Here is a 15,252-nt window from a genome sequence, read left to right on the forward strand (position 1 = left end):
ATCGATATATCCAGCTACCATTACAGTATTTAGACAAGGTTGTAGCTCTATTGATAATGTAGTAGACCTTGTAACTCAGGTTGACGAGAAGAAACTTCGGGGGAAAATTACACTAGCTGTATTTTTTTATGTCTGCGGAGCTTTCGATAATATCAAACATTCAGCAGTATTACGGGGACTCCAATCTATCGGAATTGGCGGACGTTTTTATGCATGGATATCTGACTTCCTTAATAATCGAACGATCTACATGCGCACATAGGAAGGGGAAACTTCTCGTCACAGAGTGACCAAAGGAGTGCCTCAGGGGAGTGTTCTCTGCCCGGCCCTCTTTAACATTGCTCTCATTGGGATCACCGAAATGCTCACAAGAGCTGTACACCTTACAGTCTATGCAGACGACATTTGCCTCTGGACGTCTGCAGGCGTACCTAAGCTCATACATGCACGCCTACAAGATGCGCTGTCCAAAATGTCTCAGTTCCTTCACATACGGGGGCTTGAGATTGCGCCAGCAAATTTAACTGCCGTGGCCTTTACACAGATGAAGATGATTCGATATCCACTTTCCATTAATGGAACTCCAATCCCATATGCGACTAATCAGATATGTCTTGGAGGTTCCATTGACAAAGGCTTAACTTGGAACTCCCAACTGAAACACCTAAAGACTAAGTTGTCCGCATTCACAAGTTTGGGGAGATTTATAAGTGGTACGACTTGGGGGACGCCTACCTCTGCTCTTCTTCGTTCAAACAACAGCCTATTTGTCGGCATCCTTCGCTATAGCTTGCCTGTTTTGCACGGTTTAAGTCTGACAAACATGGAAGAACTCCAGTCGCTCCAGGCCCAGGCACTCAGAATATGCCTTCGGGTACCGCGGACAACCGCGACCAGGGACGCGATTGCGGAATCTCATTGTCTCCCTTTCAAAGCTCTGCCTACCCAAGAAACTCTACGACTACATATGCGACATCTGACACGGCATCACGCTCATCATCTAGCTCACATTCCGGATAGTTGTTTTTACAGCCGCATCTCTCGAACTATAATTGACAACAAAGATGTCCTTCCAACAGTGTTTCAAGATCCTGCGGTACTCAATACACCACCCTGGTCACTGCCTCCACTTCTAATCTAGAAGACCATTCCTGCAATAACAAAACAATCGACGCTCTCTTTAGTTGTCCTTTGGCAGTTTTCCTTGTCTTTATTGTATACACAGCACCGTTCTTCTTGCCACATATATACCAATGAACGGGTCATCGATTGGCTTGGCTGCCACAGTGCTTCGTATCAAAGCTGGTTACAAGCTGTCCCACAAAACCTCATTTACGGCTGCTGAACTGGTGGCCATTCGAGAGGGGCTCCAACAGCTTAAAAAAGCATCACCTCGCGCTTTAACGATCATCAGCGATTCACAGTCTGCCCTCCAGTCGATTCAGTCCCCTATGAAAATGGTTAATGCCATTTGAAAGTCATATTATTGCCAAATGGCAACAGCTGTTTACAATAGTCAATCAGCAGGCAACAGATGTTAATCGTCATTGAGACGTCACCCTGCTGACCCGGATAGCCATTTCGCCACCGTCAACTTTTTGCCATTCTATTGGTTATTGTCGTTGTATCACCAGTGTATCTACATGTTAACGCTAAATGGCTAAAGGAGGCAATCAAAGGACTATAAATTTTATAGACTTTTGAGTGCCTCCAATAGCCAATTAGCATTAGCATGTAGATACACTGCCAATGCACCGGCAATAACCAATAGAACGGCAAAAAGTTGACGGTGGCGAAATGGCTATCCGGGTCAACAAGATGACATCTCAATGACGATTAACATCTGTTGCCTGCTGACTGACTGCTTGTAAACACCTGTTGCCATTTGGCAATAATACAAAATGGCATTAACCATTTTCATAAGGGCATAATGATCACATAGACGTCACTTGATCGACCTTCGTGACCATTTTGCCATTGCCAACCCCTTGTAAACTTTAAGCTGGCCAGCCGAAAAACTGCAATAGTTTACATGGCCTACCATTGATCCCATGCCCGATACACATAGTGCCGGCTTGGAATATGTGAAGAAAACAAAGATTGAAGAACAATTTAAAGACCCAAAATTTATTTATCACAATGTCATTAAAATGACTAGTGTTTTTTTTTTTAAAGACTAAGACAAATGTAAACGATGAGTGAAAAAATGACCTTTCCTTGCTTCCTGACATGTCTGTAAGGTGTGAGCTGAAAGAAGAAAAACAAAAATTAAGTGGGCATATAACCAGAAATATTCTTGCAGCACATTCAATATTATGCAGAGAAGAACCTTGCTCACATGTTTTCTTGGCTGTTATGTTCACGGACACCGGTCCTATCGAACGTCCAAAAGTATATATGTTAGAATTACAGGCTTCATGAATTTCCTTCTTGATTCTTACGCCCAAACACTGCCACTCAAGGTGGCAGGTATGACTACTAGGAACACATACCCTGTTCCTTTTGCTTTATTGCATTTATTTCACCTCCTTGCCTCTCTGCATTGTGTTTCTTGCTTGGTCCTGTATGGCGCTAAGAGATTCAGGCTCTCACGACACCCTATTTTTTTTTTTTTACGACCTCCATGCCACCATGTTCAAGCAGTGCTGATTGCATCAAGCTCCACTGCTTTGATCTGGCATGCAGGGTGCAGTGATTTGTATGAGGCAGCTGTGGTTTAGCTCGATGGGCCCAGAATTTTTGCATCTCTATATTTCAATATTTTTTTAACTGCAACTATAGACAATGCATCACTGCGATGGCGCGGCTGTCGGCACAGCACATGTACAGACATGTCTGCTCACACGAATCTAGTTCCTGCGTATGCAGTGCCCATAGCTGCTGTGGGCAAATACAAGCTTGTCTGTAAACAGTGTGTTACTTATAGTTCAACCACAATTTTAAGAACTGTTGAAAAAATCGTCAACATATAACCTTTGCATTTAATTGCATTATAAAAATATAAAATAAGGTAATCTTTTTCAGCCATAAAAGCTAAGGTGAGATAAACAGAGAATACAGCTTCCTGAAACATCTATAGCTATCCCAAGGGCATTATCAGTTGTTACATCTTTGCTCATGTCATGATCCCTTATTGTGACTGCATAACGATGCAGCAGCAGGGTTCTGCTGTACTTCACGCAATGTTTGAATGTGCAATAGCTTTAACTTCCACAACACATCAGCCAACCACAGGTTGTCGAAATGTGAACTCCACAGTAATGCAATAAGTATGAATACAAAATAATTCCTGGAAAAGGGGTACAAGGGGAACAAAGGACAAAGAGGAATCTCCTTTGTCCCCCTTGTTCCCCATTTCCAGAGATTATTATCATCATTCTTGTCTTGAATAAAAGGAAGAGAGGGAAGCAGCTTACCTGAAAGAGCATAGTGCCCCCGGGACAGAAATCGAGAGAGGCTGTCCTCGACTTGCTTCCAAACATTGCCGTACTCCGTGAAGGTGCGAGCTGAAAGAGCAAATGAGAATTGCAATTTAAAATGATAATAGATCCCAAGAAAGCTACACTCAAGTATTGGTACCCTTTTCCTCATTGCCCAGTTCTGCCAAAACGGTCATTCATCCATTTGGATGGTGAAATTCGCTCACGTGCATGCAGCTTGTGGGCACTGCCATGTTGTTATTACGTCATTACTTGAATTTAACGGAAAAATTCACTTCACACTAGACAAAGGTTTATGTATTACTTTTGATAAGATGTTTGGATGCATGGCAATTTCAACAGCAACCTGGGGGGCGCACTCATAGATGCACCACTCTTCAGTCAGTTTTGGGAGTGCGTCTTTATACGCTCACTCTTTTTACCGTACGAGAGGAAGCACCATCTATCCCCTAACATCGGAAATAATTTTCCTTTAGAAATTAAAGCTATTACGGTAGCACAAGAAAAGTTTCGTACAAAAAATATAGACAAAATAGAAACAAAAACTTTTTTGGTCATGGATTCCCAGTCATTAAGAAATAGATTGATCTTGTGTGTTAAAATGTTTTTCAAAGCAAAAACATGCCAGGACTATGTTATCAAGTGTATAGCTCTTTTTACTGTGGTCATAATGAGGTGGCGTAGCCTTTGTCATTTGCCCAATAATGCTCAACAAACACAAAACTAAAACAAAAATTCTCGCAGACCAAGAGCCATTACTACATGCAGTGCAAGTTTTAGGTGTAAACATTTTGGCAGAGGCCTGCCTGGTCGGGAGAAAGCTTAAAAACTCAAAAATATCCGTCCACACACCCGCATATGTGTTCCCTACATAAAGGGGACTAGCGAAGCGTTGTCATGTATGCTGGTAAAAGAAAGTATTCAGGTGTCCCACAAACCGGTATCAACACCTTGACGTATGATGCTGCGAATTAAAGGTCATCCCTCTAAACAAAGAGTGCAGGGCATTGTATATTCAATTCCATGCCACCTACATTGGAAAAACAAAGAACTTCCCAGAAAGAATTCAACAACACAAAAACAATGTCTGCAAATTCGACTCACGAGCGCAGCGCTGTTGCAGAGCACTGTGAGGACAATGAATATCGCATCAACTTTGCCAACACCCTCATAAATGTTGAGACAAACTTCTGCCAGCAGCTTTTTAGTCACGGCATATCCAAACAACACCAGGAAACATCAATAGGTCCACTGGCACATTGCCATCATGCTACGTGAACGGACTCAGCCACCTAACAAAGTGAAAAAAAAGAGACTATCATAGAAGAAAACGAAGCTGTTTTCCCCTATCTGGAAGCAGTCACCCCTGAAGAAAAAAACAAGCTGTTTTTGAAACGTTGGGACCTTGTTGTAGGATGTGGTTGGTGATTTTTTTCAAATTCCAATCTATGAGTTTTGCATTTGTTTGAGTCATCATTCACTTTTTTACCATATTTACCCGCATAATGAACACACCTCTTTATTCTGAAATTGACATATATTTGGGGGGTGCATTCATTATGCAGGGTAAATTTCTGCATTTACACAGTTCGCAAAAATGTGATTTTAGGTGGCAGTATGACACGGCAAAGTACTGTGGCATGTCTCCACTGAAAGAGGCGCATTGACGGCTGGTCGTGGGCGCGCTACAATAACCATGTTCTATATTTTGAAAACCTTTTTTAGGGTGCTTTCAGTGTGCCTTCTGTCAAAGGAAAAGCACCCTTCTTGTAAATAGTAAAAAAATCTTGCATGTCTGAGAAATTTAAGTGTCCAATAAAAGCATATGACCAAAAAAGATCATATAAAAACCTTATAATAACATATAAGAACAATATAGGAAATATATAAGATTATATAAGAAGTTTTAAGAAACTAAAAAGAAGTTTCTTATAACCTCAAATATAATTTTATATTGTTGTTATATGTTTTTATAAGGTTCTTGTATTTTCTTATATGATCTTATTAAATCATATGCGTTTGTTGGACATCAAACTTTTTTATACATTTAAGATTTTTTTACTATGGAAGCTCACTCAGCATGGAGAGTGACGCGACCGTCCTTAGGCCTAACCACTTTCACGATTTCACTGTCCGAAAGCACACCACAGATGACCGCGTGTTTGTTGACATCAATGCATTCGGTGGGCGAAACATGTCCAAAGCTGGGCAATTCCTCGACCCCAGCTTTGTTACGTGTATGCGCCGCTCGGTTTCACTCGATCACATCCGCAACTACACACTTGCAGCCGTGAAAGCATGTACTGCTATGCTTTGCCTGGTTTGAAGTGGCCTGGCAGCTTGGCGGCGAAAGAAAATTGGCTTGGTGGCTAGCCGAGTTGGACGTAGTTTGGGACTCATGGAGCGAGTAGACACGGTGAATAAAAGCATTCTAAAAACTTCTGAGGTGTTCCTCAGGCTTTGAGTACTGTGACCTATTTAAAGCTTGAGTAATTAACATTCACCTCTAAGCTGACTGTGGCGGTAACTACGCACCCACTGGATCAATCAACCACCTCCCTCTTGTTACCTGACCCCGCCTTCTGCACATGGTTATGGGCGGGAGTGCAATACATGGCGAAAGGTAGACATATGACTGGTCCAACGAGCATGTAGCATCTACCACGCTTTCAGCTGGTCATTCAACAGAGCATAGTGATGCAGCACAAAAAAATTTGTGCCATTTCAGAATGTCTGAAGGAGACACATTCTCAAACATCCTGAAACTGTAAAGAGTTTCCTTTAAAGCCACTCGATTTGATTGGCCAAGCAGTAAATAAAAGGTACACTCACCAAAGCACTGTGTCGCCCATGATAAGCCTGCAACTCCCTTCAATAATTGGGAAACAAACAAAAAGCCACAGGAATGTAACACTGGATCCTGAAACAGAAAACAGAACAGCAAAATGCAGGAATTAACACAATATAAAAACCGCTTCAGCGAGTGACACTTAAAACTAGCTACAGTTCTTTGAGCACCGTCTTTTTATTACAGATAATTGTGAGTAAGGACGTGCTGTCATTATTTTTCTAGCCCTGTAAACCTCTCCCAAGTCAAAGGTCTCCGACGTCGGTTTCGCAAACTTCATAAAATCAGCCATTGCTCCATTATCGAGTTCTGGAGTAAGTGACAAGTTAAAATTTCAATGGTGGAAGCTCACAGACATTAAGCACCTGCTTCAAGCCCCTCGGCTGTCGAGAAAACACTATGTCAATCGCTCCGAAACATCATAGGCTTTGTGCAGAGAGAGATTGAAGTATGCTACTGATTCAGTAGAATTACATCCAATTCATCAACCATTGTTAGCCGAGTCACTATGCGACTCATCGTGACGACGAGACTTGGACTTGGCCAGGGCAATATGTTTTACAGAGAAATGTTTACCGATTTAACGGACGGTGTCATTTTATTAAGCAGCCTTATTTATTTGCTCTTTATGAAGCAGATGAAGAGCAGTGAAGAGGGGCAAAACACAAATAATGCTATGGACAACGGCAAGTCGAAGAAGTGATAGGACAAGCGCTACTTGTGGTTCTTCCACTTGTCCTCGTACTGCCATTTGTGTATCGCTATTGTTTAAGCAACTTGTCAAGCAGTTCAATTTAGTACCAGTGAAGCGGCTTGTCAGTGGCCTTGTCACTAAAGCAGGGAACAAGCAGACAACAAACAATTTGATGGTGATGACCACAACATTTTCATGTCATCTCACAAAAATCAACCCCCCCCTCCCCAAAAAACAAAGAAAAGCTGATCCTGCACTTATGTTGCAGAATGTGTGCATCGTCTGACGGCACAGACTGGAGGGTCACACTGCAGTTCTCTTTGTGCGTTACACTCCTAGTTTCAACGCGGTGACCAATAAATGTTTCGGTGATGCAAAAAAAAAGACATTGCTCTGAACATTTTGTTGTTTCCCTTATTTAACTTATCAAAACAAATTTCCCGTTAATTGAACCTCAAGATAAACGTGACACGCCGACCTATTAAGGATAACAGCAATCCAGCCCTTGTAAAATTAACTGAGGGCAATAAAAAAAGAAACAAGGAGGTCATGCAATAATTGCATAGGGGAGTTGCAACGGTCCCAGGAAAATATGCTTCAGTTTTTGCAGTATCATTTATTTCCTCATTTGACAAGTGCTATCAGCTTTGGCCACTGCTCATGCATTACATTTTAGAATGAAGCACACTGTACGATGGCATGTTTACTCTATGACATGCCAACCTTTTGCTGGGTTCCCAATTATCCTGAATAACACAAAACATTGCAAATAAAAGAAGCAGTTAGATCAATAGGTCACACAAATCTATGTGAAACGAGCAGTCTAGATCAGTGCATGCAGGGTGACTCCATGTGGGGCTGTATAGGAGCTTTACAACCACCCCAATAGCTTGTTAAATCAAACCCAATTATCCTCTGCTAAATGTGTGAGCTACATGGTCTTGGTAGACAGTTCAATATCCTCACTTACCCCGTTTATAAGTCCTAGAGTTGTATTCACACTGCTTGCGTTTGCTTTGGCCTACACCCCCCCCCATTTTCTCCCACACTACGTGGTACAAACACTGTTCTTATTCTGCATGTGGCTGATTATTAAAAGGCTTTTGGCATTTCAATTTAAGTAAATGCACATATTGAAAAGGAGCTTATTGCCTAGTAATCAGGTCTATGAGAAAATTTTGAAGTTGGGATATATGAAGTTTGCTAGACATATGGCGGACAATATCTACCCTCCAAATCAAAGCAGCACCAAATATGTCGGCCATGAGCCCATGACAACTGCAGATGAGACCAATGACAAATGCATAACGCATATGATAAGTACAGAACGACCCGATACTATGACCCAGAAAGTTGAACAAGCTTACGTGAACACGCTTACAAAAAGAGATCTAGAATGCCAATGAATCAATGGAAATAAAAATAGGAAGACTTGACTGATCCTTTCTGAAGTCCCGATCTTGGTATCAATAGCATGCATCAATGCTTTCAATCATGCTCTACGGTGTGGCCACAAAACACACTTGAGTGAAGCTCCCAATCATTGTGCTCTTAGGTGGACAAAAGGCTCACTTCAAACAGCTTTCAGCAATAAAAAAAAATATGCCAGATACTAACATCACATGGTTTTCCCAAAAATAAAACGTACAAACCTCCAACACCTTTACGGGCTAAGGAAACAACCAAGGACACACAAGAATGAAGCACCTCATCCCAAAGTGAATGAAACGCCAAGGTGCAAGACTGAATGCAAAACACATCGCTCTTCTAAGCAACTAACACTACCTACAATTTCTTGAACACCTTCCTGGTAAACTAAGAGCGGGAATATTAATTATAATTACATGTGGTGCATCGCCTTCAGGATTGCTGGATGATGTGAAACTCTGGAAGCTCTTCAAGATTAAAGTGAGCCGAAATTTTTTACTTGGCCTGAAAATGTCTCATACTTTGTATCTTGTTCAGAGTTAAGCAATAACACCATAGCTATCTATTAACACATTATGCCTAGAAAGTATCACCTACGTAAGACAAGAATGACTCAGACATTACCTATTGACAGCGCCATTTTGTAAAAGAGACTTGCACAGTCTGCTCACTTTCCATGTGGCACACCCATGAGTTCTTTCGCCGGGCAGATGTGCCAGACGCACATTAAATCTCTCACACCGGCCTCCATGTCCACAACAAGGCTCTAACATTTCAGAAGTGTGGTCACGTGGCCATGCCCCTCTGCAGATTGACTGCTGTGGTGACATGTAGCTCAACAGCGGTGGACTTCTCCTACTAGAATTTCAACATGGAAGGAACGAATTCCCAAGGGCTACGACAGAATGTGCGGAACTTGAACTGACCGGCTGTGGTAGCGAACCCTCTCCAAGTTCCAGCCGCCATTTCAACAGGGACGACGGGGAGCACAAGCTTTGTCAGTAGCGACGGCACCCCCACGAGCCAAAGTCCGTGGCAGCACCTGCGACAAAGAGCCCTGCATAATCCCTGTCACCACTCCGGCTGCGATCACAGGGAGCACAAATGATGGCGGTGGAGCCACCACGAGCCAGAGCTACATAGCAGCACCTGCAGCAGCGAGGCCCCCACGAGTATACCACTCACCATCTTGAATGGGAACACGGGGAGCGTAAGCGTTGGAGGTGACGACAGCGCCACCACCAAAAATGATGTGGCAGCACAAGAACCAGGTTCTGATGACAACAGCCGCTGACATCCGAGTCAACTCGGTGGCTGTCCAACCAAACAGACGTGACGCGTACCTGAGAAGGCAAATAATGTTTTGTAGTGACCGAAGTGGCCAAAAAGCTGCCAAGCGAAACTCAGCATTCAACTCTAACATTGAGCCACGCTGTTTCGACTATGATCGACATATGTCTGCGAATCGCTCTAAACCGCAGAAGTGTGAAGGCTGCATCAATTTGAATGAACATGGACAATTTTTGTGTGCAGGCAACAAACTGCCAGCGAAAACAGTGATGAAAGCTCAAGTGAGTTACTCCAACACTGCTAAATAAATAGGACAGCTTACCATCAACTCCTATTGATATCTGCCATTAAGCCTGTACCTCGGCACTGTAGGTGATGTCAGTGGTGTCGTCTCAGGAAACTCAAACTAGTAGTTCACTGAGCAACTCCTCCTTGAACAGGCCTGCAGCGATTATAATTGTGAAGAACAGATATATTATGTTACATAACTCACACAAGATAGAAAAGGCACAGACAATACAATATCTTCCAAGTTTGGGGACACCCAATTCGGGATAATTTCTAAGCAGGGGAGGGGGGGATTATCTGGTGTTTTAAAAAGAAATATTGACAACAAATTGGATGAAGACAACTGCATTACATTTATATATTGCACTGCCTATGTTCATGGGATTGCAGGCGTCCACAGTAATGGCAAAAACTCTTCTTTGGTACAAAAGAGAGGGGGAGGGTAATTTCTCTTTTCCGGGAGGTTTTTCTGTCAATCATACAAACTGATCAAAATTTAAAAGACTTCTGGGTAATACGGGGAAGTTGGCAGGTATGCAATACTAAACAGACACAGTTTGCTACCGGCAATGGCAAAAGAGAATGCAGGTTGGATCAGCTATGCATAAAGGTACTTTGAACAACATATACCATATAGAGTGTACTCACGCAAGGCTAGCGAGCGATGCACTCTGGGTACATCACCGTAATTGTGTTTGTGAAAGCAGACAGCGGAAAGCGCACAGCCTCACGGGCCACACTAAGAAGCGAGTCTCTTGTTCCCCTTCTCCAGGGATTATTTTCATCATTATTGTCCAGCTCGCTTGCACCCTTGCATTTAATTGCATTATAATAATAACTTTCTACAGTTCAGGTGACACCACGGATGAAAAAGATGTCGCTCTTGTGCGACAGTCTGCTGTTGCACAAGGAAAAAAGATGTACTGGAGAAAAAAAGACGAGGACAGCGGGGAGGGGGGGGGGGGGAGAGGGAGATAAACAATCAACCCTAATAACAACAACACTATGCACAGTCGGAAACGGAAACGAACCGCGAACAGCAGGCCGACGGCCCCCAGCGCCACGCCTAAGCCCGGCAACCGCCAAGCTAGGGCCGACCACATCCTACTCGAATGTGCTGGACCCCAGCCCGGAGCGCTCCAAGCCCCAGCGCAGCGCCGGCGGTGCCCCGAGAACCGTCGACCGGCCGCCCGAGCCCCCCATTCCGCCCCGACTCTACATATAAAGCAAGGATTATGACAGCGAGCGGCATTCACAGCTTCAAGTGGGATATACATCTTATTTATACTTGTTGACCCGACCCGACCCTGACCCCCCGAAATTATTATTAAAAAACCTCACACAAATCTCAAAAAAAAAAGAAATATATATATATATATATTTATATATAGATATATAGCGCAGTAGATGAAAAAGCTCCAACCACAATGTTTTCTTTTTTTTACGAGTTTCGCTCGCGTCGCTTGAGATCACCCACAACGATAAGACGCGCGGGCCGACAAAGAAACCTGGCCAGTACAGATATGGGTACGCAGCGATGCGTGCCGACGCGAAGTGACGACCCACGTGCGATCAAACGTTTGACAAGCCGACCGACGTGTTGGGTGACCGAATCATGGCCTCGCGATTGGAACTCGCAACCCGTCGGACGGTTTGACGAAAAGCGCGAGGAGAGATGCTCGCCTAAGGGAAATACCTGTCAGAATACACTTCTCGAGCGCGATTAGGCAAAGGCAGGGCAAGGAAACAAACCAAAGAGATGCTTGAAAGGAAGCTTAGGAGGACACAGAGAAAAAAGGCTTACCTTCGAGAAGCACCGAGGAATGAGCCAATTGAGCTGTGCCCACAACCTCCAGGGCTGTTCATTCCTGCTCGCGTTGTGCCTCGCCACTTATTAGTCGCAAATTCCATTCTCGGACGAGGCATATCGAATCGATATGAGTTCTACGTAAAAATAAGACACACCTAACCGCAACAAAACTTCGGCGGCTTCGACGCAAATGAAGTTCGGGGTGGATTGGATTGGCTTGTAAAAGACTGTTTCGAGGTGCATAATAAATGCGGAAATAAAAAGTTAACGTAAAATTATTCGTAGAACAGTGGCGAAAAAAAAACAATAAAACGTTTTAACAAACTTGAAAAACCAAAACAAATGTACTAAAATAAAAGTTTTATATGCGATACGAAACTTCGCTTAGCCACAGAATACGACAGCATTTTAGTTTCGGTTTGGAATCGGAGGCTGCGTATTTTCGACACCGATTGGATATCCAGGGGGCGTGGACAATGGCGTCACAGGCGTAAAAATAGCAGCTTTTATTTTGACATCTTAGTAATTTTTACGTCAACAACACGTTTTCTTTGGATGCCGCTGACTGCATCGTGTAATGTCGGTCGCTCGGCGTGTGTGTGGCCGGGTGGTCGGCTCGGCGGCTCGGCGGTGTCCGCGCTGGTGCGTGTTGTCAACATTGCCGCCTGTACTCCTCGCGTTCTTAGGAACATCAAAATAAGCGTTCTCCATTTTCAAACTCCGCCCGGTGCCGTCCGTCACTCCTGTTGCAAATGAAGATTACGTGTACTGGAGGCGACAGAGCCCAGCCGCAGTAACTTTGTACGCATTTTTCTGGAGCTGTACGTGTGTGCAGTACGACGGATTGTCACCCTTGCATAGAATAGCTGCGAAGGCCGTGCAAGCAGCGAGCGAGTAGCCTTGACTGGCATGACTGCACCCGCTGCAGGAGTGCTCGTGGCGCGCGATCCAAAGCAACGAGCTCGCGCTTTTAGCACTGTCGTCGACAACATTTTTTTTCAGTGTTAGTCGTAAAAAGAAATGTAGTAAATATCGCCAAATGTCCCAACAAGACAAATTTTCGAGAAAAAAAAAAAGGCGGCCGAGGTTGAGGTTTTTAAGGGTTTATTTGTTTGCCCGTTTTTTGCGCCCCCCTTTGAGTACTGTCGCATTTTTTTTGTATTATTTTCAAGTTTATTTTTTGTTGGTTTTACCTCGGATATTATTTGCATAAGCATTTTTGAGCTGACTTCGCACCTGTTGATATTGTCATGATGGATTCGGGAGCCCATATTCGGGTCTTATAAATTTTGAGCCATTCTAATTTCAACTCAATATAAATAAATTAGAAAAAAATGAAACGTTTGTCTGTAAATATGGTTGTATTAGCGCGTGTGGATGTATATTGTAGTAATATATTAACACTATTAAAATATTCAGATATGGCTAATTGCCACATTTTTATTTGCCTGGCTAAGAAAAGTATGTCAACCAATTTTATTTTAGTGATCTGGCATCTTCGAGTATATAAACTACTTTATTATTATTTATTGAAAATATAAGAACGTAGGATTTCATTATCCCAAATTGTTAAGTTTTCTCATTAATTTAAGGAAATTCACAAAAAAAATGTACAATTCGTGATATATATTCGGCGATTCAAACATTTGGGCAATAAATGAAGAAATGCGTTGCATTCTTAACATGGTGTTTGAAGTTATATAGACGAAAATGGTCGCTCCCAGAAATAAGCAATGCAAAGTAGTTGCATTACTTTTTGATGTAATTTGTAATTGTAATGAATTATTTTTCACATAGTAGTAGTTGTAATTAAGGTTAAACTACTTTTGGAGCAAAATTATTGCAATTGTAATTAAATTACATTTTGGAAGAAATTTACCATGTATGGTTTTCTTCAATTTGCCGCGGAACAGAAGAGCCAGTTGAACCTCTACCGTATATTATAACTATGGTTTGTACTTAAAGTTTGATTTACTTGTAGCAGAAATTGGCCGGTATTGCACTGCCACCGGGGGCGCTAGATTGACAATAGGATGAGTATAAAAAGACGATACCCGAATTCTGTATGGATACCTGCCAATAAAAAGACGCTAAAGGGTTCTTTCGCCATTTGATTGTCACTTTAGCGTCTACCACGTCATTGCCAAACTTCAATAACGGGGTGATACCGTGTCCATAAATTTCAAGCGAGAGCAATCGAATGGCGATAGGGGCAATAGAATGTCACTCAGATGTATATTGAATGGCGGAAGCCATCTTTAGGGGGTGTCTACGTAAAAATAGTCCAAACACACAAGTAATTTTAGAAATATTTAAAGTTCACTCAGAAATCGTTTCCCTTGGCCACTCCGTATCATTCCAGTGGGTGCTCAGTCACTGTGGTGTCATGGGTAACGAAATGGCTGACTCAATGGCTGCAAAGGCTCACGAATTTGCCCAAAAAGTCCTAGCTCCATTTACAAAACGGACGCCTGTTCAAGAGTGGTGATATTGGAGAAATCGGCCGCAACGAACCTCTGGAAAAATGATATCAACCAAAGCTCCTCCATAAAAAATATTGACCCGTACTTACGGTTTCGAGTACCTCGAGGCCTGAAGAGGCGACGGGAGGCGGTTCTCCATAGGATTCGGCTAAAGGTCGCCTACATTAACTATTACCTTCATCTTATTGGGTATTAGAGTTCCCAAACTGCGCCGTATGTGGAACTATCGAAGATATTTAAAACATTTTACTTAATGTACAAGTTATGATGGAGAGCGAAAACAATTTTTACAAGACAATAGGAAGTCTCCGGGACCACCCCTTACAATACAGCACTTCCTGGGGCCATGGAACAACGAAGACTGTGCTTTAAACACCACGAAGGCCCTCTTCCGTTTCCTTCCAGCAACAGGCCTGGATAAGAGACTCTAATGCTATGCACTGAACTTTCTTGTCCAAATGGTTGTGTGTGTATTATGTGTGAGTGTGTCTCTTTTGTTCTTTATATTTCTTTTCCTCTATCTTAACTCTGTGATATCCCTTACTCCTTTCCCACCAGAGTAGCCAGTCAGGAGATTGTACTCCCGGCTAACATCTCTGATTTCCTTTTATTGCATCAATAAACCTACTGACATTAATGAAAATGGCACCATCACCACTATTTATGACCGAGATCAGTATCGTCAGCACCACCCGAGCTTCGCCCCAATCAACATAATTTACCACGTGAAGATGTTTGCCACCTCTCGTTCCTTTCCGTAACTTTAGTGCAATAAATTCAATATTCACCTTCTCCCCTTTTCGTTCACAATAAACATATATAATTATAAGTAGTTTTTTTCTTTTTTTAATTTTAGTGTGTTTTTTTAACGGTCACCAACGTGTGAAAGGAAAGAGTAATAGTCACAGTCCTGAAACGGAACAATGTCTCAATCAGTGGATCAGCTTTTCTTGACTCTGTTCGCTTGAGAC

At 42.7% G+C, this 15,252-nt stretch overlaps 1 protein-coding gene across 1 annotated transcript; it reads right to left on the reverse strand.

Moving 5' to 3' along the window:
- Window positions 1-1,997: 1,997 nt before the first annotated feature.
- On the reverse strand, window positions 1,998-11,865 carry LOC120839488. Its single transcript, XM_040209758.2, has 5 exons — window positions 11,793-11,865; window positions 9,596-9,753; window positions 6,273-6,360; window positions 3,417-3,506; window positions 1,998-2,247 (listed from the first exon to the last, which is right to left on the reverse strand). The coding sequence occupies exons 1-5, from the start codon at window positions 11,852-11,854 to the stop codon at window positions 1,998-2,000; spliced, it is 648 nt and encodes a 215-aa protein (XP_040065692.1). The 5' UTR covers window positions 11,855-11,865.
- Window positions 11,866-15,252: the final 3,387 nt, after the last annotated feature.

The sequence above is a fragment of the Ixodes scapularis genome, unplaced genomic scaffold, assembly GCF_016920785.2.
Source record: "Ixodes scapularis isolate PalLabHiFi unplaced genomic scaffold, ASM1692078v2 ptg000187l_1___fragment_1__unscaffolded, whole genome shotgun sequence".
NCBI classification, from domain to species: Eukaryota; Metazoa; Arthropoda; class Arachnida; order Ixodida; family Ixodidae; genus Ixodes; species Ixodes scapularis.